Source organism: Spermophilus citellus (assembly GCF_964194105.1).
Source record: "Spermophilus citellus genome assembly, chromosome: 17".
Taxonomy (NCBI): Eukaryota; Metazoa; Chordata; class Mammalia; order Rodentia; family Sciuridae; genus Spermophilus; species Spermophilus citellus.
This window is the reverse complement of record NC_138199.1, coordinates 40,193,466-40,218,288: the sequence shown is the minus strand read 5'-3', so window position 1 is coordinate 40,218,288 and position 24,823 is coordinate 40,193,466. Positions and strand designations below refer to the sequence as shown.

General features: G+C 53.5%; 2 protein-coding genes and 1 long non-coding RNA gene across 8 annotated transcripts in view; 2 read left to right on the top strand and 1 right to left on the bottom strand.

Moving 5' to 3' along the window:
• Positions 1 to 504: 504 nt before the first annotated feature.
• On the top strand, positions 505 to 23,176 carry LOC308635687. Its single transcript, XR_014019235.1, has 3 exons — positions 505 to 643; positions 21,831 to 21,944; positions 22,673 to 23,176. It is a non-coding gene; the product is annotated as an uncharacterized lncRNA (long non-coding RNA).
• Positions 1,249 to 6,354, top strand: LOC308635483 (uncharacterized protein; the record flags this gene model as incomplete). The annotated part of the gene is made up of 3 exons (XM_081269916.1): positions 1,249 to 1,309; positions 1,866 to 2,591; positions 4,257 to 6,354. 3 exons carry the CDS (start codon positions 1,249 to 1,251, stop codon positions 4,304 to 4,306), a joined length of 837 nt encoding a protein of 278 aa, XP_081126042.1. The 3' UTR covers positions 4,307 to 6,354.
• BCAS3 (BCAS3 microtubule associated cell migration factor) overlaps positions 6,812 to 24,823 on the bottom strand; it is a 633,828-nt gene continuing 615,816 nt past the window's right edge. For 2 of the 6 annotated variants that reach the window (XM_081270282.1, XM_081270284.1), the window contains 3 exons: positions 19,346 to 19,411; positions 10,825 to 10,915; positions 6,812 to 7,611 (listed from right to left, as the gene is read on the bottom strand). In XM_081270282.1, coding sequence (XP_081126408.1) covers positions 7,575 to 7,611; positions 10,825 to 10,915; positions 19,346 to 19,411 — 194 coding nt within the window. In that variant the 3' untranslated portion in view covers positions 6,812 to 7,574. The remainder of the gene's footprint in view (positions 7,612 to 10,824; positions 10,916 to 19,345; positions 19,412 to 24,823) is intronic. The other 4 variants (XM_081270283.1, XM_081270286.1, XM_081270287.1 and 1 more) reach the window with 3 other exon arrangements.

The following is a 24,823-nucleotide window of genomic DNA, read 5'->3' as shown; positions in this document are numbered from 1 at the left end:
AGGCCGGCGGGCCCTGAGACCCCTCCCCCTGGCCTGGTCCCCACCCGGCCGCCCGCGCCCGCGGCTGCCTGCGCTGGGACTGGTAAGCGTGAAGGGCCGACCTGACCCGCCGAAAGGGCCTGAGGCTGGGGGCGCCAGGGTCCTAGGGCATTGGGGAAGGACCCCTAGCCGCATGCCGGCCCCAAGTGCAAAGCATTAACACGTCCCAGAGATGAGAGGGGGCGCCCTCCTTCTCCGGCGCCCGGAAGCCCCGCCACTCTGGCCTCGCCCCAACCTGGCCTCCGACCCTGCTCCCGGTCGCCGCCCCGGGTCCCTGTGCTCCGGAGGGAGGCTGCGGTCACTGGAAACCCAGACCGGTGGGCGGGCAAGTCGGGAGGTTCGGGCGGCTGAGGCCCCGGATCAGAACCCAGGTGGCGGGAGCCGGTGAGTGGAGTCACGGCAAAGCCCTGATGGGAATCGCCGGGCGGGAGCGGGACGCGGCCTTGCTCTGGGGAAACGCGGGGTCCGCCTGCCTCGCGCCTCGACTCACAGGAAGACTCAGGAGGAACCTCGAATTCCCGGGGAGCCCTGGATTCAGCCCAGTGTTCTCGACCCAGCCCTGAGTCCTCGGCGACCGCAAGAGCGTGTCCTCGGGACCGGGACGGTGAGCGCACCTTCCTCTGAGCACAGGGTGGCAGCGCGCGGGGCTGATTCTAGACCTGGGATTCTCCGAACGAATTTTCGCCGCATCCGGTACTGGAGACGCAAGTCTCCCTCTTCCGAAACACTGGCATTCTTTCTCTGCTTGCAGCCACTTTTCTATAGTTTGTTTCTGTCTTTCAGAATCTCAGATCTCCCAAGTTCAGGAGTACTGAGTAATGCGTGAGGGAGTCGAGGTGTCTGAACACCTGTGGCTGAAACCCACCCCTCCGCGATCAGTTTTCGTCATCCGTCTTCTGGCAGCTCCAGTATTCGCCCCTTACACTGCAGTACGCGCGCGCTCGTGTGTGTGTGTGTGTGTGTGTGTGTGTGTGTGTGTGTGTCGCCCAGTGTGGTGCCCTATACGCACAGCGAGAGTCATAACTCAAGGTGTGCCCAGGGAGAGTAAAGTGACCACACACGTGCCTCAAATCCGGCTTTGGCGTGGACCCTTGGGCTGATTCCTGGAGTCTTGTTCTGAAAGACAAGAAGTATGCAGTAGCCACGGGTGACACTCCCTCTCGCACAACCAATACAAGTGAGTTCTGCTCTCACTGGCCCTATGCCCTCATGGTGGGTGCGTACATCCCACATCCAACAGTGACCAAGGCATCCTGCCTGCCTGCCCACTGTGAGTACCGATCGCAGGGCACCTTGTAGCTGAAAGCTCAAATTGCAGTGTTATGGCCGATCGCCCCGGGCAGTGCGGGGTTGGGACCTGCTGGAGCGGTTTGGCTTCCGCGACCTTTTTTCTTCTTTCCTGAGCTAGTTTGGGGGCCCTCGTAATTCCTCAAGCTCCACACACGTGGGTGTCAGCCCCACAGGATTTTCTTCAAGACCTCTGTCTTAGCTAGGTCCTTCCACTCTTAGTGCCTTCTTTGCCATAGGGAATCTTCGGCTATCAGCTGCCCAGCATAGGAAGCTGGGGCAGGATCCATTGCAGCTTTGCATAGGCTCCAACTTTGACGGGATATAGCCCCTCAGGGAGGAATGTGTGTGGACACATTTGCGCGGCCGGTGAGGTGACCAAATAATAGCCAGGACAACTTTCTTAGACATGGGCCTTAAAACCGTGAAAACATTTGTAAAGTCGTATATATGCGTGCGCGCGTGAACGTTTACTTTCGTACTTGTTCGAATGAGTGTACGTCTAAGTCTGTTCATTTTGGACATTTTCCTGAGTTGAGTTCGTAACTGGTCCAGGGGTCCGAGGACCTGGGAGTCTGGAATACGCAGGTTTGGATTATTTGCCCAGGAAATCCGGTGGCGACAGTGCAGCGGCTGCATCTGGGTACCGCTATCTCACCTACGGAGCCATGGATCTGCCCTGCAGCGGTCACAGGCTCTTTCGCCAGTCAAGGATCCCACCATTTGCCCCGCCCCACTCTCTGGCAATTACCCGGAGGTCCTGATACAGCCGCTGTCAAGATTCTATACTGATCTGCCCCCCCCCCCGCAATCCCGCCCCCCCAAGCCAAACACGCCAGCTAGGAATATCCCTGGATCTTCGAACACTGGCGCTGGGGGGGCCCAGTCAGTCCCTGGAGCGGCGCCGTTAGGCTCCCAGCTCCCGCTCCGCCCCTCCCCCTCCTGTGTCTCCCCCCCCCCTTACCCTTCCCAGGAACCAGCGCCCCTGGGGGAGTCCCCGGGGCCGAGTGTGCGTGTCTCTTTAAGAGGCCCCGGGGGGCGCCTCGCGGGCCGCCTGGGGCTGGAGGGGGAGGACACGGGCGGGGGCGGCTGGCGCCAGGCGGCCGAGGCTCCACAACAAAGCTCCGGCCCCTGTCACTTCGCATCGGTCCGGCCCCGCAGACGGGCGGGGGACGCGCGCTCAGCCGCCCCTCCCCTCTTCCAGGCGGTCTTGGGCCCCGGCGTCGGCGGGCGCGGGCCTCGCGACCTCGGGCCTGTGGCGCGCGGTCAGTACTCTCCGCTTTTCCCGCAACAAGGAAATCGCGGGGGTCAGGGGCAGCCTGGGCCGAATGGGGCTGCTCTCCTGAGTCTGGCTAGGCTGTCCGTCGGTCTTTTAGCCCTGTAACTTCTCGCCGGTCCAGGAACACTGCTGGGATCTCCCTCGGGTTGATCCTCAAAGTCGCAGGGGTTCCTGCGGGCGTAAATTTGCATGAGCCCGCGTGGAGTGGATGGCGGGGACGCTGAAGGATGTGTGGTCGTGTGGCAGAGGGGACAGATAAGTGTGCGTGCGAGTAACCCGGGCACAGGAGTGATCCTGGGATAACCAAGCACTTAGGCGCTCTGGGGTATATGAATGTCCCTCGGCTAAGCTCGGGTGGCCTGTGTGGTCCAATGAGTATGACAAGCTTTGGCGGTGCTGCTCGGTGCGTCTTGACGTCGTCTGTGTGCGTGCATGTGTGTGTGTGTGTGTGTGTGTGTGTGTGTGTGTGTGTGTGTAGGTGGGGAGAGCAACGCTCGCGCGCGTGTAGGGGGTGAATGAAGACACTCCCGTGAGTTGCTTCCCATCCACCGTTTCTGTGCCAGACCCGCGCCTCTAGGAGACTTGGCGCCAGCCAGCCCGGTTTAGCGGCCCAGCTGGGCTCCCCCGCGGTCCCGGGTCTGGCCGGGGTGTGGGCCGCGGCCTCGGTGACCCCATCCCGCAGCGGCCCGGCCTGTCCCGTCCACTTAAACAAATTGCGGCTGACAGGCGCGCAGTCTCTCTGGAGCCGCCGCCCGCCAGTCGCCTCCCTCCCGCCCCAATTACCCCGCGCAGAGTCGGGCCAACTGACTGGGATGGGGCGGGGGACGCGGGAAGAGCAGGCGGCTAGACCCCCTTCTGGTCGCGGTGTGGCTGCGGTCTTGTGCTAGGACTGGCTGCGGAACCACTTCCTCTAGTTAGGCTCTGGGAAGTGCCTCCGTAGCCATGGTCTGTGTGGCCCAGGTCCCTTGTCTTTCAGGCTCATGGGAAGGCGAGGCCCAGCCTGGCTGTTATGGGGCGGAATGGATCTGGCTGGCCCTCGAGGGGCGTCGCTCTGCACCTGAGACAGAGAGTGCGGCCTGGAATCCAGGCCGTGCCTCCTCTGGACTTCAAGCGCCTTCCTCAGAGTTTGGGGATCTTGTTACCCTAGGAACTGCGGACTACTTACTGCTCTGGGCCGCGGTTTCGCGGGTCGCAGCTGTGCGCTTAGGACAGAAGTGAGGTGCGCGTCTTGAACCTGCGTATGCGTGGACGAGCAAAGGTGGGGGTGTCTGGGATCGCGGGGACGTGAACCCGCATTCCTCTGAGTGGCTTGATAGAGTGGGTGAAGCCCGGAAGGACCCACTGGGCCCCTAGGATGAGCCCACCTGCGACAGAGGGGCGGGGCTAGTCAGCTAGTGCTCACCAGGCTCTTGATTCGCAGGCAGTGGGACAGGGATTCTCTGGAGCAGCTTTGTGGGCAGCACAATCTGGGCTCCGGCTGCGCCATCTCTGCCCACCCTACCCCTCGCCCGCCAATGAGCTACCAAGCCTGGCCTGGCTTGTCGCCTCCTGCCTGCAAACACCCTTTTGCCTTTCTGACCAGCAGCTTTCCCTTGGCCTGCTTCAGTTCTATTGCTCCTGATCCCTTCTTCCCTCACCTTTGCCTTCACAGATGAGGACCCTGAAGCCCAGAGGTGCAGTAATTCACCCAAGGCCATGTGACTACTGGTGGCAGAGCTGTAATGGAATCCTGGGACAGTAAAGGAGCAAGCCCAAAGTCACTCCTTATTAGAAGGTGGTGATGACATTGCTGCCAAGCTGCCTTCTTATGCTCATAGAGCAAGGTCACACTGACACTCCAGGATCTCCACCCTCCTGAGGTCTTGTTTTGAATACAAGGATGCTCTCTCCTTTTCTCCTTAGAGCTTCCAGGTCTAGGTCTGTAGGAGAGCACTGCCTTCCCAGTTATACAGGGGCCCTGACCTGGAAGCTTGAAGGGGTAAGGAAGGCATTGGGGTTAGTAGGATGAGTCCAAGATTATGTGGGGGCACAGGACAGGGAGCTCAGGTCAGATTTGGGCCCTTGTAAGGGAACTGGCTGGGGCATGGGAAGCAGCAAGGTATAGACAGGGTTTAGCTGGCTAGCTGTATGGCTCTGACTTAGGCAAAGCCCTGCCTTTCTCAGGCTTGTCATCTGCAAAACAGGGACCAAAGAGTTTTGTAGTTTAGAGATTCTCCCATCTGTGAAAATAAAAGATGAGCATTGAGAAACCAACCCCAGCTGCAGAATGGTAGCTGCCTGACTTGACTTCTGCATGCCTCCTGAAAAGCTGGTCCTAATATTTGTGTCTGTGTGCGTGAATTTGCCTTGGGACCACTGGATATTTTTTTTTCTCAAGTCAACCCCAAACAGTGCTGTTCCTTTTGAGTTGCCACTCCAGGATCCTGAAGATATTTTCCCTCCATCAGATTGAGTCCATAGTATTTTGCCCATTGAATGTGCTGTGAGAATCAGAAAGATCCCATGGCTTCCTCAAGGTCACCTGGTCCAGCCATAATTAGATTCAAGTTCTGATGACCTTGTAGGTGATGCTATCGTAAGGTCTGTTGGGACTATTGGGGAGGGGGTGGAGATTGCCCTGGAGTTATCTTTAGAGGTAGGAGGCTGGCTGCTCCAGGGGGCTGTAAGGTCCCCTGCCCTGGGGCCCAGATCACACTTCCAGCTGATTACTGGCTATGGCAGGGTCTATAACCTCCCCAATTAGCCAGGGGCCAGGCCCAGGGCCTTTCTGATAACCTGAGCTCCAGTGGCAGCCGCCATGGGGCCAGCTTATCTGGGCTTTCTGATCCTTCCCCTTCCCCCACATACTCCAAGAGTTGCCCTGACTGTGAGCAGATGAATAACCAGATTGTCCTGCAAGCTCAGCCAGCAAGTCCAGCCCTACACCCACCACTTTCCTTGACTGGAGGAGGCCACAGCTGTTTTGCCCCCACTGGAGGGGAAGGGCTGGGCCAGGGAGGACTCCTGACTCCAAGGTGCTCTGCTGGTTCCCTGCATGGCTGAGAGCTCCCGGGAGCAAGGTCTTCGCCCTATCCACATGCCCCGGGGTGGGGACAAAGGGGCTCATGCTTCCTAGAACTTCTGTTCACAGCCCCAGAGAGCCAGGCCACAGGCAGTATACACAGGCAGCCTGGTGACATCCTCTTCCCTTTTGACTGAAATGCTACTTTAGCTGGGGGCTGGGGCCATGCCTGGCATGTCAGTGTCTCCAGTGCAGCGCAAATGGGGACAAGCTATCACTCCTGCAGCACCTGCCACTGGCTGTGCCCAGGCCTCCTTGTACTTCCAGAACACCTCACTCTGGCTCAGGGTTTCTCACTCCACAGGAACCCAGGCAGGAGGGACCATCTCCTCAGCCTACAGAGTCTAGTGTGATGCGGGTGTCTTCTTCCCACATGCCCAAATGACCTCATGGAGGGGAATGCAGATTAAGTCTCTTCTCAGGCACCAGGAGTGGGATGGGGTTTGTGAAGGGGGCAGGGGCCCAGGAGAAAGGTGGGAAGTTCTGCTCGTCTGTGAACACAACCCTTCTACAACTGTTCCATTAAACTCCACCTCAAACCACACCTGGCTCAGTGGTTTCCTTCAATCCTCCAAGGTCTCGATGGGATCTCTCAGAAGTGTGGGCCAGGGAAGAGGGATTAGAACTGGCCTCAATTGCTCTGCTCAACACCTTCTCATTCACTCACCTCTTCTCCTCGTCACCATTCACTTAGGGAAGAGGGAGGGAACACAATCAGGACTTGCCATCTGAGGTCCCAGCCAGGTTTCATGGGATACCCACTCTCACCTAGCTGCCCTCCCATCTTCTGACCTTGAAAAGAGGCAATCTGAAGGTGTCCTGAAGGCAAGGCCAGGGTCTTAACCAAGCTCTCTTCTCAGTAACCAACATACAGGTCAGGCCTTGATGGCCTCCAACAGGGAGGGTCCATGCCTGGTGCCCCCAGAACTCACTTGCTCTGGTAAGAGGCAAAGAGTTTGAAGAATGGACTAAAATTAGGCCCCACCCCAACTTCAGAGCAGATCCTCCTCCCCTTGCCTGCCCCTCACTGGCTTCCCCACGGTAGCACATGTGGGGTACACTGGGAGCCGGGGCACATGGTCAAGCTCACAGTACTCTGTTGAGCATTTGGCGAGGACCCTGACCCTAATAACTCAGGAATGGACACCAATTGCAGCGTGATTTATTGGACAAGACGTGCACTTTTCAACAGGGCCTCAGTAACGGCAGTTTCCTTCACTGAACAGCACAGGACCAGGGTAAAAGGGCTTAAAGATAAGAAAGATAAATTCTTCCCATGAGTTGATGGGGAAAGCATCCTCCCCTATTACTCTGGGCCTCAGTTCACCCCATACTGGAGGGGAGCTGAGCAAGGGACGCTGTGTGTATCACAGCCTGAAGTGGGCTGGGGCTGAGACTATCCACTCAGGGCCAAAATACCCAGCTGGACCATCCACCCTCTCCCCACTCAGGCCCCAAGATCTGGCCACTGTTCCAGGCCCCTGTGGGTATGGTTAGAAAATACAAAAGCGGATCCAATGCAGGACATCATGTGCAAATGGAGAAGGGGACTGAGCTTCCGCAGTCTTTCTTGGCCACAGCCCCCACTGACGGGAACAGTAGAGGTCAGGATGCGCTGAGGTGCTTTACAGAAGGGTCTCTTCTCAATCCAGGTAGGATGGGGGACTGTTGTCACTAAGCTTGGGGAACGTGGTTGATGAAAGAGGAGCAGACTGAAGGGCAGGACCAGAGGGGGGCTTCTCCCCCTCCCTCCAGTGGGTGAGTGGGCCGGCCAGTTGGAAGCAGGTTGCTGGTACCTATGGGAAGCCGGTGGGAAAGAGGCTGAGGGGCTGGCTCTCATTGGTGGGGAGCGGAGATCGGTAGCCATCAAAATTTCTGGGGATGCTGCCGCTGGTGGAACCTGAGCTGTTACTCAGAGTCTCGATGCTTCCCTCTCGCTGAAGTTCTGCAAGACAGAGCAGAGGGCCAGGCCTGGTCAGAGGAGGGAGCAGGGGGAGCAGGCAGACCCTGGGCCAGGCTGCTCACCTTGAGGCACCATTCTGGGTCCACTCACATCCTTCTGCAGGGGAGCTCCTACCTGCTCCCCAGAAGGGCCAGGTGGCAGCTCAGGTCACAGAGAGGCTCAGCCAGGGAATGGAGAAGCCCCCTTGGCTGGCAGACTCATTTTAGACCTTAGTCTTTTCTTTTCCTCATTGTGGGGAAGCCTGTTAGGCCATAAATTCTGCCACACTGATGGTCGACAACACTGTTATTCATGGGGCATGGGCCAGTGCCTGCGCACATACTCATGCTCAGCCAGCATGCTCCTCCAGCTCCACAGCGTCTGCATTCCTGGATCTACAGGTGACGAGAAGCCAGGACTGCAGCTTCCCAGCCTAATCTGTTTCTATTTCTTCTTTCCGGTCCCACCTGGCCCTGGAGCTTCTGCCCCAGTTTAGCCATTATTTGTTCGCTCGTTCTCACCCACACAATTTGTCTGCTGGTCAGGCCTTGATACCTTCTGGAAAGTGTCCTGTTTTCCTGTAGGAGGGAATGCTTGGCTAGAGGGGGCCCTATTCCCAAGGAGAGAGGGTCTCTACTTGCCTGAGTGCTTCCCTTCTCCCTTCCTCTCAGCCTTCAAATCTCCTAAAGGCCTCTCAAAATGGACATGTTTAGCCAACTTGTAAAGCATGCAGGAAGCACCTAGCTCCTCTCCTTCCCTGGCCTCTGCACATCCATACTGCCATCTTGAATTCGGCAGTCTGAATCATTTCATTCAACTATTAGCACCTTAACTGATCCACCCAAGACAGCAATGGGGTAAGGAGTTGGGAGCAGGATCCCTGCTTGTTGAATCCAAGGAGAAAGGAAGCACTTCTTGGCTTTCTGCAGATGACTGGGTTCTGTTCCTTGTTAGTTCTTTCGTGTGGGCACACACATGCCTGGACAGTCTCTAGAGTCTTCCCCTGCCTGAGATACGGCCTGCAGCCTAGGCTTCTCCAAGGCACACCAGCCTGTGACTATGGGGTCTTGCCTATCCACCTCAAAGCAGGCACCAGAAACAACATGGTGTGCCCAACATTACACTTGCCTGGTCTGGCTTGAGACCTTGATCTCTAGCCTGCACCTGCTCCAGGTGCATGGCCCCCACTCCACCATACAAAGTACAGCTTTGGTGAGGGAATGAGTGTGTTGTGGTCTTCACTCCTGGGCTGGTCATCACCAGTTTGCCAGGAACTTTATAACCACTGACCCTCCTGCTCTGGAGGCCACCTATCCCTGACAAGCACCGAGGCTGCCCAGCAGCCGCAGCCACAGAGTGGGGCAGGAACAAGGAAGGCACCTGGGTCAGATGTTAGGGGCACTTGCACTGCACAGCTTTGTGTGGACCTGGGCCTAGTCTGGGACATGAGCATGTAGGGACACTGGCTATCTCTCAGCAGTTTGCAGGCAGTGGAAGGAGTGGGACTGTGGACGTAGGCTGAGGGCCTGGCTGTAGTCCCTGATCTCCAAGAGACACCAGTTGCCCTTAGGGCTTTGATCCTGGGAAAGTCAAGAGATATCTGGGTATGAATAAAAAACAAGGCAGGAGGTTACTCATTCTTCAGTACCACCCTAACCTGGGTACAGGCTATCACACCACAAGAGGGAGAGGATGGAAAAGCAAAGAGTAGACCCTGGACATTCTATAGGAAAGCTTCAGACTCCAAGAGAGACCCTCCATTCCCTTCTTTAGCTACAAGCAAGCCAAGAGTTTGGGGGAGACCTCTGAGGTTACCACTTGGTTTCAGAGGCCCATGCCCTCCTGCGCGGCTGTCCTGGCACTAGGGGGCGCTGACAGCAGGGCCAGGAGGGCAAGAGAAGAGTATGGCAGGAGCAAGAAAAGCACGGGCTTCCTTGAGATCTGGACACCAGGCTGAGGAAGAAAGAAGCAGAAAAGGCCACTAGTATGGGGAAGAGTGGCCCTGTTTCCGAGCAGAGGGACAGTCCCAACAGTCTTGATGCAAAATGCGACACATCCACACTAAGGAAGGTGAGGAGGAAATTGTAGCCCAGGACCAAGCGTGGGACTGCACCACCCTTGGTGTCAGTCCCCAGCAACACCCTCAGTGACCCCACCACACATCTGAGCGGACGCATCCCCCATTCATCATGTGACTATAACATGAATTTGCTGCTCTGGGGGCCAGGTACAGCCTGAGCTTCCTAGCTCAAAATTTTCTCCTTGCTTAGGCCTGGGTAAGAGGGAGATGGGCATGCCTCTCCCTCACCCCCACATCCTGGGGTAACCAGGGCTCTGCTGACTTGTTTCCTGTACACCTCATCACTGCCTCTGCCCTGGTGTTGCCCACCTGGGCTCCTGACCTCCAGACCTCACCCTCGCACCTACCCCTACAGCAAGGCACAGTGATCTGTGCACAAATCTCTTTTGCTTTTCATCTGCTTAAAGACCATCAGTGAACCCTCATGGTCCCCAGGATAAGGTCTAACCTCCCCAGCTCTACCAAACAGCCTTGTATGCTCCGCCTCCCAGCATTCCACACTGTTCTGAGGAACCCAAGTAAGGAACCTGAGTAGACAGCTCTAGGCCCTTGGACCTGGGCTCCTGCGACTTCCTGTAACTGAAAAGCCTGCCAGGCTCCCTGGGCCCCAGAGTGTTTGCTCATTTTCCCAAGCATTGCATGGGTGTCTGCTCCTCTGTTGAGTACTTCCTGTTCCCATGCAGAACCCACCGTGCCCCACCAGCCTCCTTGCTGACTCCTAGGTAGGCCCTCCAGTGCTCCCAAGTGTGTGTTTCCTTCCAGGTGCAGAGCCCTGGGGTAGGGGTGTCTGTGCCTTAACTCTGTATTCTCCAGCAGCAAAACTACAGCCTAGAAAATAGCTGGTGCTCAAAAATCACTTGTGGAATGAATGAATGAATGAATGAATGAATGGCATGGAAGAGAAGCTGGGAAGCCATTTTCCAGCATAAAGCACTAGGAAAAGGTCCTGGGATAGTCTCCTAGGTACTTTCCTTTGTGCCTCTGTCAAACCCCTTGTCTCTTCTTTCCACTGAAGACAGAAGAATGAGCATGTGAGAACAGGGCATGAAGGAGGGGTGCACGCAGGATCCCCCCTTGGAGTCATCCCAGCTGCCCAGCCCTAGGAGCAAGCGGCAAATGGAAACATGTGGCCTTACCTTCCTCCATCCCGAACACATGCTTTGTTACTGTTGGGTTGCTCACGGACGCTGGGCTGTTGGCATTGTTTTTTTTTTCCTTTTTTTTTCCCTTTTGAAAAGAAAAGCATTGAGGAATCTTTTTGGAAAAGATATGGACAATGATCGAGAAGTACACTGATCTCTGCAAGCAGGTGGAGAGGGTGTGAGGAGGCATGGGGGTGTCACACTGGGAAAAGGGTAAGCTGGCAGCAGAATCCTGCAATCAAGGACAGTGACATGCATATGTGAACATCTGGAGACTGACAGGTCTTGAGAGTCCCAGAGATGGAACTGTTGTGACCCTTTCAGCATGGGGGGTGGGGGAAGAGGAGTCACACATTGAGCATGAGAACAGTTTTGGGAAGGGCGGAAGACGGGAACCTATGGTCCATGCAGTGCCAGATGAGGCCCCATGCAGGTAGGTTTTGGGGAGAGGAAGAGGGGAGGAGATAAGCTGCCCAGTTTCCAGTGACACCTTGGACCTTTTGACTTTGCAGCCAGCACAGGCTGCTGCCCTCGTCCCCATCCCCAAGTCCCCCATCTTTGGGCAGCTCTCCTGGTATGGAGATAAACTTGTGGAAGAGACCACCAGAAACCTGCTGGGGCCCAGGAGAGCAGGTTGGTGACTCTGCGATTGGAGGAGCATTCCCATCAGCCTCCCCGATAGAGGCATGGAGGTTCTGGCTGTTGGGGAAAGTGAGCTCTAAGAGAGCTTGTTCTGCAGTCCTGAGGTCGGGGCAGGGGATGAGGAGTAATCCCCAGAGAAATGCCTGGACCAGACATAAGAAAATCTGAATGTGACCTCACATTCTCCAGGGGCTTGGTGCTCCTGGGAGGTGGGTGCCAAATCCCCAACTTCCAGAGAGCAAAACCAAGGTTGAAGAGGAAGCCACTGGTCTTGGGGTTTGTTACCACCTGAGGGGAAGTGGTCCCAGGGAAGGACACACGACCCTGACAGCCCCAGGCACCATTAAACCTGGCCCCACCACTGATTATATTCACCCATCCCTGATGCCTCTTCCTGGAAAACTGGCTTTGCACCACAGCTGCCCCTCCACATCATGGGCTGGGATGGGCCTGCCACACGGGGTAGAGACAAAGGGAGAAACAGCAACGAAAAGGGAGGAGTCTCTGCTCTTACAAAGCAAAGGGATGAGAAAGTTGGATCCTCATTTCATTCTACCACATGCACAGCCTGCCAAACTTCAAAGGTATCAGAGGAGCAGAGAGAGGTGGCTGGACTTAGGTACAAGTGACCCTGGTTACCTGGGAGTGTATGTGGAGGAAGACACAAGGGAGGGTCATGCTCAGTCTGAGGAAGTAGAACATGACTGCCTACAACTGAATATCCCCCTGCCCCTCACCACGCAGTGGGGCGCCTCGCCTCCCTGACCATGGCAGAGATGCTCCTGGGGGCAGATGGTACACCAGCCACATAACCGAACACTGTGGTCTCTGATTCCCTCATTCCCTGGCAAGGGTGTGAGCTGCTGAGGGCACAAGGCCCGAGTGAGAGCTGGGACAAGCTGGGGAAGCCCAAGTGGGCAGGGGACCCCAGCAGAGGCCCACACTTTGAAGTCCAACCTTGGCCTGGGTGTTCATTGGACAGGCCAACCCTCAGACCCTGGGGGCACCGTGGAGAATCTCTCTAGGGGATTTAGAACAAAGTCTGTTTCTGGGGGTCAGGGAGAGCAGTGCTGTGCGTGTTTGGGAAGAGGGTGCCTGGGCGCGGGCTCAGGCTCAGCCTCGGGGCAGCCCTGGCACTTCCGCCACCACAAAAGGAGCAGCGCCTACTGCCTGACCCCTCCAGTTTCCTCCAAGGCTCCAGCCAGCCTTGCTCTGGAGCGTCAAGATGCTGCTCATTAAAGGGATTAGCAGAGCACTTTTATTGGGCCCTGGCCGCAGCCGCACACCCCAGTCCTAAACTAACCACCCACGCTGCCTGGTGGGAGTGGGATTAGATCTTGTGAGAGGAGGCTGCCTGTCCCATAGGCACGCCCACTTCCGGCTATGCTGGGGTGGGGGAGGCTTGCTCCGACTGTCCACTCCCCACCCACAGCCTCTACCAGGATGAGGAGGTGGGCGGAGGTTAGTGGAAGGTTCTGCGCAGGTTAGTGGAAACAGTCTAGGGAAGAGACTGAGAGTGCAGGCTCCCGCCATCTGCTTCTGGGAGACTGGGCAAATTACTCAAGTCTCTGTGCCTCAAGGTTCCTGAATGTGAGGCTAACAATGTCTGCTTCATAGCCTGGTTGTAAGAATGAAATTAAATAATGCATGTAGAGCGCATCACAAAGTGCTTAAAGATTCCAGTCAGCAAATGTGAGTTACTATTATTGTTGCAATCGAATTAGTCATTGCGATTATCCACAGGACTTCAAGGTCCCTCCCCTGTCTCCTTCCCCAGCAGGTGCCTCTGCCACCCAGGCCCCTACCACCTCAGCCCCCCAATGGAGCCTGGGGCAGATTCTTTTTAATCTAGAAATAGCCTAGGGAGGTAGATGGCAGATATGTGTTTACAGCTTTTCATTTCCCTCCTTCCTCTTTGCTAACACCCTCTTCCAAGATGGAAAATAAATTTCCAGCCCTGTTGACATGCATTGATTTTTCTCTCCTGCATCTACCTCCCAGTTCTCCCACATTAGAAGGGGCTATGGCTGAGACCCTTGCCTGGGGCTAGGCTGTTGGCATTGTTTTTTTTTTTCCCCTTTTGAAAAGAAAAACATAGAGTGGCCAGCCACACTGCTCTGTCTTGCCCACTGCCTGGCTCAGAGGAATGCAACAGACAAAACAACCCTTCTGCTTGAGGGTTTTGGGTAGGGAGTCAGGTGTGTCTGTGTGTGTAGTCCTCTCCTTAAGAAGGTAGAATTTTTAGGGCTGGGGTTGTAGCTCAGCAGTAGAGTGCTCATCTAACACATGTGAGGCCCTGGGTTCGATCCTCAGCACCACATAAAAATAAATAAATAACATAAAGGTGTTGTGTTCAACTACAACTAAAAAATAAATATTAAAAAAAAAAAGGAGTTAGAATTTTCAGCATCTTCCCTTGGTATATGGTAAAGACACCAGGGGACCACAGGACTGTCAATAAGTCCTGCAAATTGGTTCAAATGGGGTCTGTCCTAAGCAAGCAATTTTGTCAGCAAGAGGCCTGCTTACAGACCCTGGAACCAGCTATGCAAAATGGCACTTGAAGAGAGAAGGGCTAGGGGATGGGGAGGCATGAGTGCATCTTGTGGGGGCTAAGCAGGGTCAGAAGCTTCCTGGGGCTAGAACCTGGAGAGCTGGCCCAGATGCTAGCTAAAAAAGGTGACCCTGGAAGACATGGCTAGGGGCTGCTTGTCTTATACCAGTCCAGGGTCTAGAAACTGCTACTGTCTCTTGGAGAATGTCTGAGGAAGTGGGGGCCTGTTCAGAGAGACCCGGATGGAGCAAGCTTAGACTACCCCACTGTCAGAGACCACACTCAGGCAGGAGCCAGCCTCAGCCCCCAAGGCACTTTTCAGGAGGTTAAAAGTGCAGCAGTTAAAGGAGGCAGCCTACAGGGAGGCCTCACTTTTCTGGAACTCTGCATACCCACCTTTGAGCCGCCTGGCTCTCCTACGCCTTCCCTCCTCAGGCCCTCTCCAGGCTTCCCCCTCAGGAATCTAACTCAGGCTTCAGAACTTACAGCGATGCCAACAGACTAGGGGTTCTCTTTGTCCACTCCCAGGAGGTCTTGGGAGGCTGGGGCTGAGGCTAGAGAGGTCTGAGACAGGAGTCATCTTTCTCCCCCAGCAGGGAGGGGCTTTTGTTCCCTTGCCAGGCATGGGAAGGGGCAGCTTCTGGAAGCTGATGTGAGGATGAAAAGGCTCCTCCTATTCTGATCACAGGAATCCTGCTTTGTGCTGCTGGAACCAGGAAGCAGATGAGAAGCAGGCCTGGCTCTGGCCTGCGCTCTCTTGGGCTTACCACCCAGGGTCTGAGTTCAGACCCCTGGCCAACCGATGCCACAGACTTCTGGTGTCTCACCACACACAGCCTAGCACTCCTGAGTGCTTGCGACACCTGCCCAAGGGCTGCAGCTTGGGTCCTTCCTGGCTGGAGTCTCTTTCAACCCATGGGGCCTGCCAAGTATACTCCTTCTCCTTGCCCAGCTTTTGTTCATGACTCCTTCAGGTACTGTGGCCAGAACATCATGACGGAATGAAGTCAAGACTCCACAGCCTCTCCTGCCACCCCTGCCTCCACCATCAGCTGCCAACAGTGATTATAAATCTTGGCTGCTTTCAGCTGAGGAATCTGGGAACTGCTTCTCTTGGCCACAAGGGGAGACCTGAGACCTAGAAGACTTCAGATGCTTCTGGGTATCCCTGACCCTAGAAGGTAAAAGTGGTGATCAACACTAGGAAAGGATGATGATGAAGCAGACTGTGAGATGGGCAAGCGAAGGCCACTCTGTTCCTTAGTCTCCACCCAGAGAAATTGGGCAAAATGCACGACTCCTTCTTCCACATCCCCTCTGCCCTCTGACAGCCAAAGAGGAAAGGTTCTCAGGCTCCTAGGAACCCTGTTCACTTCAGCAGGCCATTAGACAGTGGGAAGTAGCTTAGATCTTCAAATCCCTTGTGGGCCCAGATAGGAGATGTTGGAATATGGGGCAATAAAAGTAGCAAAGAGAGTGGGAGGGAGGGACGCTGAAGAATGAGCACTCAGGAGATCAGGAGGGAGGCCACTCTGAGTCCTGCCCCATGTTCACCAGGCCTGTCTCTTATGACCCCTATCCCCTCTCTGCTGGAGCTGCCACTGTGTGTGTGTGTGTGTCTGTGTGTATGCACGTGCGCATACATACACATGCAGGGCACAGAGTTCCAAGCAGAGCCCTGGACTCTCCTTCACAGCCTTTGAAACACTGGCCAGGTTAGGGTCTGGCTCCTTTTCCTAGGTCCCCTCCCAACAACATCCAGACTGCCACCTCAATCCTAGGCAGGGAAAGAATTGAATCAGTCACGCTCCACTCCCAGGAAACTCACACCACCCAAGCCTCCCCAAGTCTCAGCTTCAAAGGAGATGGCAGAAAGATCACCTGTCCAGACTACCTTGGTTGGTACCTTATGCCCTGTGACCCTCTCAGAGTCCATCATATTAGAACTCTTAAGTCCTGGCCAAGGCAGAGTAGATCCTGTCACAGCATACTATATGTGGGGACAAAAACAGCTAAGCTGACCCAGCTCACACCTGCAGGTCTGAGGGGTCTGATGACTGGCTGAAGCCAGGCCTCAAGTCAATGAGATGCAGGAAAAGCCCTGACCGAGCTCCCTGTGGATGGTCAGGAGGACAAGGGCTGCGGAGGAGGCTGAGACATTGCTCTGGCCCCGTGCTGTCACAGACGTGCTGAATGACCTGGGCAAATCACTTTGCTTCTCATCTGCTTCGGCATCTGTTGACGGGGAGGATGTGCTCTGGGGACCTCACTGGGTGTGTAAACCTCTAATGAGAAGAGAGTGTGATGGGGCGCCAAGAGGCACAGTGCGTGTAGAGACACTGGATGGGAGATTCTCCAGCAGTAGGGGCCCCTGCAGCCGCACAGCTCATCTGGGGGAGCTGACCATCTTTCCTAGCTCCAGGTCCTTAACACAATACTGAGGACAGAGCCTCGGCCTTTTCAGGCTGACGGAGAGCTGAGCAGCACAGCCGACATGCCTATGGGCTTGGCGGGTGTCCAGCTGGGGGCTTTGACTTGACTTCTTTGTGTTGGGTTCTAATGAGGGGCCAGGAGGAGTCTCAGACACGGCACTCATGCCCACGGCCTGTGGTTCAGAAGAGGAAACAGAGCTTGGAAAATCTCCCTGGGAACCAGGTGCCTGGCAACTGGCTTTGACCTGCCGGTCCCCTGAAGTCCAGCCACGAAGCTTGGAAACCCCCACCCCAGCTCCCAGGCAGGGGACCTCCTGAGCTAGCCTGCAGCCTTGTGAGATAGCACAGGGCCTGCAGGCCACAGGAGAGACACTGTGCTTTGAACGTTGCTGGCCGTCGGGGCCAGAGCCGCATCTGGTTCTCATTCAAATGTCCAAACGTAATTAAATTCTCTACGACGCAGCGGAAGAGCTTGGTAAGATGTGGCTTTCCCCCTTTTCCAACGAGGTTAAGAAATCACAGCCCCTCATTCTGCCCGCAGACTCGCTCTCTTCCCTGCCACTGGTTTGTCCTGTTCTGGGCTCTTATCTGTTTTCTAGAGTTCATGGGGCCAGCGTGGGGCAGGCAGAGGCCCCCACCCTGCTCCACTCAGCCACTGAGAGGGTTACCAGTGGAGGCCGAAGCTGAGCAGAGTCAGCACTCTAAGGGGTGGTTGGCTGGGGGAGGGTCCTGACCCCACTCTTCCTGAAAGGGTCTCCCCCAACCTTGAGGAGATAGCCACTGTGCCAGGGCTCACCTCAGTGACACCAGATTCCTTCTACTGCTGAGATAATGGGGGTATTATAGTACCCCACCACAGGGACACCTTTCTTCACAGCTTCTCACAACGGGAAGTGCTTGGGAGCTATGATTCTGGAGACTTTGGGACAAGGAGCTGCCCGTGCCCTGGCCTGACCAGGGCAGAGTGAGGTAATTCTGCCAAACTTCTTACTCCCCACCCCCCATACAGGGAGGAGGAACCATCTACAGACAAGGACAAGAGTGGCTTCAGAGCCCTCTCAAGGACTCCCTAGGACTCCATGTCTCACAGGAGTGCTTGTCATTTCTGGCCTGTGAGGGCTCTGAACAGGTGAAGGGACAGCAGAGTCCAAGGTTCAGTTCTCTCTGAGAGGGAGGGTGTCCTGTCAATTGGAAGGACACTCACTAACCACTAACCTCAGCTTCAGTGCCTCCCCGGCGCCTCTCCTCAGCCTCCTACTCAGGACTTCCACAAGGTCAAGCAGAATGTTCCCGGGATGGGCTGCTTTTCCCAGCTTCCCTTCCCACCCAAGAGTCTCCAGTTTATGCTTTCTTTTTACTTAGGGATTTATGACTTTCATGGTAATGGGTTCCATTCTATTTCCTCTATGCCTATTTTTCTAATCACTGTGGTACAGGCTTTATGAGTATTTCTTAATAAGTGGGGGCATTTTTTCTTTTGAAACATACTATCTTGTGAGTTAATGACTTATTGTGGGTGTGGGCTGAACAAGGGGGGGCAGGGCAAAATAGTCAAGATTCAATAAAGCCGTGCTGAGGTCCCTTTAAGACTCCTGGCCAGTTCCCGTGTTAGCACTTGCTCCTCACAAACACTCCTACCAGAGGACAGGAACTACATAGAGGCACACATGGCATTCATGTGCCAAGGAATGCTTACCCAGGGAGAGAGCGCACACGTGCACATGAGTGTGTACGTGCACACACACAGAGGCTCATGAGAACCAAACGATCCTGGTTTCATTGACCTGGCTCTAAACACGAACAGTTTTTATAACTGTTTTCAAATATGAAGGCTTAGCAATGGATTTAACCGGTGGCACCTAGTGTCACTGTCACGCGTCTGGGAGCCTTTACATTAGTGAATAAGGTTTTAAGGAAACCAACCCACTTCTTGGTCCAGTTGTCCTAGGCCAAACCTAGCAAAAGGAATGGAGTCAGGCCAGGTGTCTGACCCCCAGAGGGTCCCAACCTGTGCTGTCAAGCCCACAGGTGGCCGTGGGGAGAGAACCGGGATCTGGGTGAGCTGCTGCCCTGCCGCCTGCCCAGATGAGAGAGGCTGGGCCCGTGCTGGGTGTGCCTTTGTGCTGCTTCCACAGACTGGCTGCTGGTGCCGGGGCGCTATTCATTATTCAATTCAGCTTGCTCAGATGAGCCTTTCCATTTGCTCCTCCAGGAGGAATAACAAATCTAGAAATGCAATTCCACTTTGGTGTATTAAGATATCGATTTGCCTGTCGAGTAGAAGTGCATTTGTTCTGTCAGCCCTCCCGTGGGTAGGAAGGGGTTAACCAAATGTTTATCACGAGGCTAGCTTCAGAGTTGAAAGTAATGTGATCAGTAATGAATTTTGTGTTACATTAGGTTGTATAAATGGACAGACAAGCGCAGACAACAAGTGGCCAGGAGTCGGGGCTAATCTAATGATGTAAAAATAGAGACAGCACCAATTATACCAGGGGCCAGCTCCAGGCTCCTGCAGGGACTGCAAATGAATAGGTACAAATCAAATTACTCACTAATAGACGCACTACAAGAGGGGCAGTCAATGGTAAATGCATTAGAGCCTAGTGACCTCTCTGCTCTGCACAGCAGAGTCCGAAAATTTGACTTCCATCTTCAGAGTGGGGGGCAGGGAGTGGCATTCTCAAAGAAACTCTTGTTGGGTGAAGGACAGCAACTACTCCCCATCCCACAGCAGTCCCTTGCAGAAGGCACCTCCTGTCTGAGGTGACCTCTCGCCTTCACTCCAGTGTCTCCAGAAGCCCACAGCGGGTAAGAGGGCACCCACTCGAGGACGCAGAGAGCAGCGGGACAGAGCCCTCCGTGTGGGCCAAGGCAGGTTACATACCCAAACACTTCCCAGCCATGTGTTTCTCAGGGGTGATGTTTTTTACTGCTACTTCAAGGGCTGGGTCTGTATTGAAAATAAAATATTTCTTTAAAGAGGATCACACAATGGACTTTTAAGAGCACAGGTTGAGTAGATATCAAAATCAGGTTTGACCACTGAGAGCTTTGCAGGTGGTGGTCACGGTCTGTTCCGAGGCGCGGTGTATCTGGGCTTTAGAGATTTCTCAGTAGCCTGAACTGCTGTCACCCTTCCCTTCTTCCTCCTCCCAAGTCCAGTCAACCAAGTTTCTAATTCCAGGCCTGCGGCGCAGGTCTGGAGTAGGGAAGGAGGTGGAGGCAAAGCTGGCTTCTCAGGTGGCCCCTCAGGTTCTCTTCCCCCTCTTGGATTCCATGGATTTAAGAATCAGGTCTGAAGTTCAAAGCTGCTTGGCAGAGTGGCTAGGCTGCTTAGGGGAAGGATCATGGAGATGTGCTCGAGTGCATTAACGATATGCTCATATTTAGCTCTCAGTGGCTTGGGGATGAATAAAGTATGAAACCAAAGATGCGCCAAGCCTTCCAAGGACCAACCCCTGCTAATGGAGGCAGGATCCCTGGAAGGCTTGGCCTCTACTTCCCCAACCCACTCTAAGGACTGCACCAAGCAGGAATACACATCAAAGTGGAGATGGCATACTGGTCCTGGCCAGCCGGGTCTGGAGATGAGTGGATGGTACCAGTAAAATGAGCACAGGGGGCACAAAATAGAAAAAATCAGCCTGAACAAATGAAGCAACCGGATGGTGATTCTCCCCAAACTCCATTAAATGCACAGAGGGATGGAACTGCAAGCATGGAGTTACACTACATAAGACGCATGTGGGGGCAACCCGGGAGGTCTAGGCAGCCTGGCACGGAGATATTCTGTTAGCAAACTTAAAAATGTCTTAGGCAGTGGGCCTGCAGGTCCTTAGGAACAGGAAAGAGAGCAGAAATCTCCAAAAGTCAGAGGTAGGGCAGCGGTTTCTGGTGTGGGCACTCTAAGATGTCCTCTGTTAAATGCAATCAGGCTGCTGTGTGGCTTGGCCTTCTTGCTCTCATTCTTGAATCTCAGAGCCAAGGCGCCACTTTCTGAGAGGTCAGGAGTCATTTTCAACTTTGCTTTCTGTGTCCGTGTGCGTCTGCCCCTCCTTCCAGCCATGGTACCTGGGGGCTGGTCTGTGTGAGACCCACCACCTTCTGAAAAGGTGAGGGCAGAAGGAAAAGGTGGGCACTTAACCATCCATGCCTGCACTCCTCTTGTTCACACCTCACAGAAGGGCCAATGATTAAAGGCGAGTTCTCTGGCAGAGAAGGAGGCACTGAGAAAAATCCTCCCTTTGGTTAACCATTGACCTGTGTTAATGCTTCAGACCAGGGCCCTAGCTCTGGGGTCTGACAGCCTCCCCCACTGGTTGTCCAAGCCTCTATGTTTTCCCCAGTCACTCTCACTTCCGTGATGGGGTAAACACCTGGAAAGGAGACTAGGAAGGATCACCAAGGAGGTCACACCGGCACTTCCTCCTTATTGACAAGTATCAGTGCACCTTGGTAAAGGAGGTAAAATAGACTTTGGGGAACTAGGAAATGTGCAAGGAGATTTGCAGCCCTTAAGTCCCATTACAGTTCTACATCTTGCTTCAGCTTCCAGAGGAGAGAAGAAGAGAGGGGGTGGGGGAGAGAGAAAAAAATCAGAGCTGAGACCTGGCCCGAAACTAACAAGTATGTCTTTTCAGTATAACAATTATTCCCATTGCTTTGCCTGGCTTTCATTTACCTCTCTGAGGACACAAAAAGCCCATCCAGTCATTCAACAAACATTAACTGAGGCTCAGCTTGGCTCTTGTCTCAGTGCTGGATGCTGGGCTCAGCTTCCAGGCAGTGGTTAAAGGTAACAGAGATGAATCCTTGACCCAAAGAACCAGAATTGGGTCTAGACAAAACTGATGTCACTATAGGTGAGGGAGGGGCTGAAGGGACCACCAGAGCTGGTCCTATCCCCTGTGGCACATAGACGGGAACCTGCCATTGGCAGTTAATGGAAAAGGCAACAGATGCTACTTGCCCATGGCTGCGTGTCCTGTGAGCAGGTGGCACAGACAGGAGAGAGACACATGATTAGGGAAGGCGTCACAGAGGAGGCGCCTAAAGAGCAGACTCGACAGAGGTGGGGGTCATTGCATGGTGGTGGGGAAGCTGAAGGGCAAGGAGCCTGGTGTGAATGTGGAGACCCCAGGCACTTTCTGACTATGAATGTGAGACAACAGTCAGAGCAGACCCTCCTTGAAAACGGAAGTTCCCTTCTTCCCTGGGGAACTTGTACTTTGTGAAAAGGGCGGGTCATCTTTTGTCAGGAGAGACCAGCAGGATGTGAAGAACTGGGTGCTCTTCCTAGATACCCCTCTTTAACCCCACATCATTTGGTTATGATCTTACTTCAAGTCTTTTATTTCTCTGTTTGAAAGTTGGAGAGGCCATCTGTCTACCTGCCAGGGCTGTGAGGATCAGCAGACACTTAGGTGGCAAGCAGAGTCTGAAGCACAGGAGCCTCCTGGGTGGCCCCGGTTGCTGCTGTGAGGGTAAGTGAGGTGATACAAAGTGCTTAGTGCAAAGTCCTTAGTAGGACAGTGGCCAGCACTCCACGGGATAGGAGGCTAACGCTTACCATATTTACTGGTTCCCTCTCCATCGTCTAAGAGAGGAGGAAATTGAACCCAGAGAGGGAAAGGCCTAGGGTCACACTTCCCCCACTTCTTGATGACAGCTTCCAAATCCCACCAAAAAGGAAAAACAAACATTCTTCCCAGAGGCAGTAGCTGGGTGTTGGAAACTGAAAGGACTCTCAGATTTGGCCTTTCCTACCAGTGGAAAATAGCTAGGAACAGGCAATCTGACACTGAACTGAGACACAAATAGCAACACCCACAAGGCCACCCCTGCTGCAGCCACCACTCTCCCACAGTCTCAGTAGCTGCTCCCTCCCGTCCTGAGCAGGGCTGCTTGTGGGACTGGGCTCTGTCTCTGAGAGGCCCTGTGTGTCGGGGGGCTTACTCTCTTCTCCCACCCTCAGCAATAAGGACATCCATTGCTGAGAAGTTTAGAGTTTCTTTTTTTGCATCTTAGAAAGAACACGCCCTGTGGGCAGTTGAATAAGACTGACCTCTGCTTTGTCCAGTGCATCTGACGGGCCCTGGTGGGAAGCTGGGATTAGGAGTCAGAGAACAGACCTCTAGGTCAGCGCTATTGCCTCCTTCAGGGCTATCATCTCTTCAAAGGTGGGAACCAGGGCTTACTTATTCTTCCCCAGCCTGGTGTGGAACATGGCAGATGCCTACAGAGAGCCTGCTGGCCTACCTGCTGTGACCACAGAGAGAGTGCATGCAGCCACCGAGGAGTGCTGAGAGAAGACACTGAAAGCATTTTTGTAAATGTTGTAGAAAGAAGAAAAAAACCAGGCCCATTTAGAGAAAGCAAAGGAAAGGCCCTAGGTTCCTGGCTAAATTCCTTGGATGGTGACAATGTTGGCCAAGGAACCTGGTCTTTTTTTTTTTTTTTTCTTATTATTGAATCCGTTTTGTTTATTTTCAGTGATGAGTGATCTGCCATTGAACTCATTCTCCAACCCCTAAAATCTATTTTTATTTTATTTTTATTGTTGGTCGTTCAAAACATTACATAGTTCTTAATATATCATATTTCACAGTTTGATTCAAGTGGGTTATGAACTCCCATTTTTACCCTGTATACAAATTGCTGTATCACATCAGTTACACTTCCATTGATATACATATTGCCATTCTAGTGTCTGATGTATTCTGCTGTCTATCCTATTCTCTACTATCCCCCCTCCCCTCCCCTCCCCTCCCCTCCCCATTTCTCTCTCTACCCCCTCTACTGTAAATCATTTCTTCTACTTGTATTATTCTTCTCTTACCCCTCATTTCCTCTTATATGTAATTTTGTAAAACCCTGAGGATCACCTTCCATTTCCATGCGATTTCCTTTCTCACTCCCTTTCCCTCCCACCTCTCATCCCTGTTTAATGTTAATCTTCTTCTCAAGCTCTTCGTCCCTACCCTGTCCTTGAGGAACCTGGTCTTGAGGCAAGAGGAGGCATTTTAGGAGCAGCAGGCATTCAAGGATAATAACCAGAGAAGCCCCGAGTCTTTGGCAAGACCAAGCCAGAAGCTATACCTTGAGGAAGTGAGAAAGTCTGATTACAGGGATCATCTTCTCCCATTTTGAGAGTGGGGAAGGGATTCAGGAAGCTGGAGAGGTAAGACTGAAAAAATAATAAAAAGACTAAATACTGGATCTTTTGTGCTGCCACATCAGGCATTAGGGAGAACAGATATTCTTACTCTCAGGAGGCCAAGACATGGTGACCTTTCCCAGGGTATGGGGAACACCATTTCAACTCAGAGGCTGTAGAAAGACAGGACAGAAGATTCTATGGGAAAATCAAAGCAGCCTGGTGGTTGTGTGAGGCAGGGACTGTCACCCTGGCCTCTGTGAAAGTGGCATTTTCAGCTCCCAGGTTTGCTTAGGATAGGAAGAGGGTAGCTGACCCAGGACAGAGGTTGCCCACCCCTCCCTGAAATTAGAAAATTTCAGCATTGGGAAAGGGACCTGAGGGGCCCAGACACTCACTGCCAGCTCCTCCTGCCACAGCCTTGCAAGGTAAAAGATCACTAGGTGCAAGCAGATGGGGCAGAGTTCTTCTCTCCGAGTTGCAGATTTTTCATCTGCAGAAGGGAAAATCCTAACAACTGCCACATCCTCCGAAATATCTGCAAAGTCCAATGTGGTCCAGTAGTTTTTATGGTGAACACTGATGATTCAGTTATTTGCTTTGAATACAGGGGTTGACCTGTGAGTAGGAATGTCTGAAAAATCAGAGAATTAGTTCGCAGCCCTGGTGCCTGCAATTATTGTCAACTGATTTTGTGGCACTTTGTGATGGTAAGGAGGGACTTATACAGTCCCTCCTAGAAATGCACAAAAATGTTCCCAGTCCTCAGCAGTAGGACAAGCAGGAGATCCACGGCCCACTGAACTTGCTAATCCTAGAGGTAGGACAGCGGGTGGGCTGTTTTTTGGTTTAGGGTTCGTGCCTAATCAACTCCAATCACAAAAGCTACCACCTTTTGGGATTTTAATTTCTATAGTCGTGAAATTAAGGATGTTATTAGCGTGCATGTGCTTGTGTGCATGTATACACACATGCACACATAGAAATACTGCTTTTAGGTTATCTATTGCAAAGCACAGGCAATCAACAGGTACTTGTTAATTATCTTACTGAAACTTCCTATAACCATTTAAAAAACTGTGTCTAATATTTAAAATGTGTTTTTCATGTTAGGAAGGAAAAAGGCTCAGTTCTTTCAATAAATAAAAGTAGATTCTGACAGAAGTTTTTGGAAGAGCTTTAGTTGAAATAATCTTACAGGCTTTT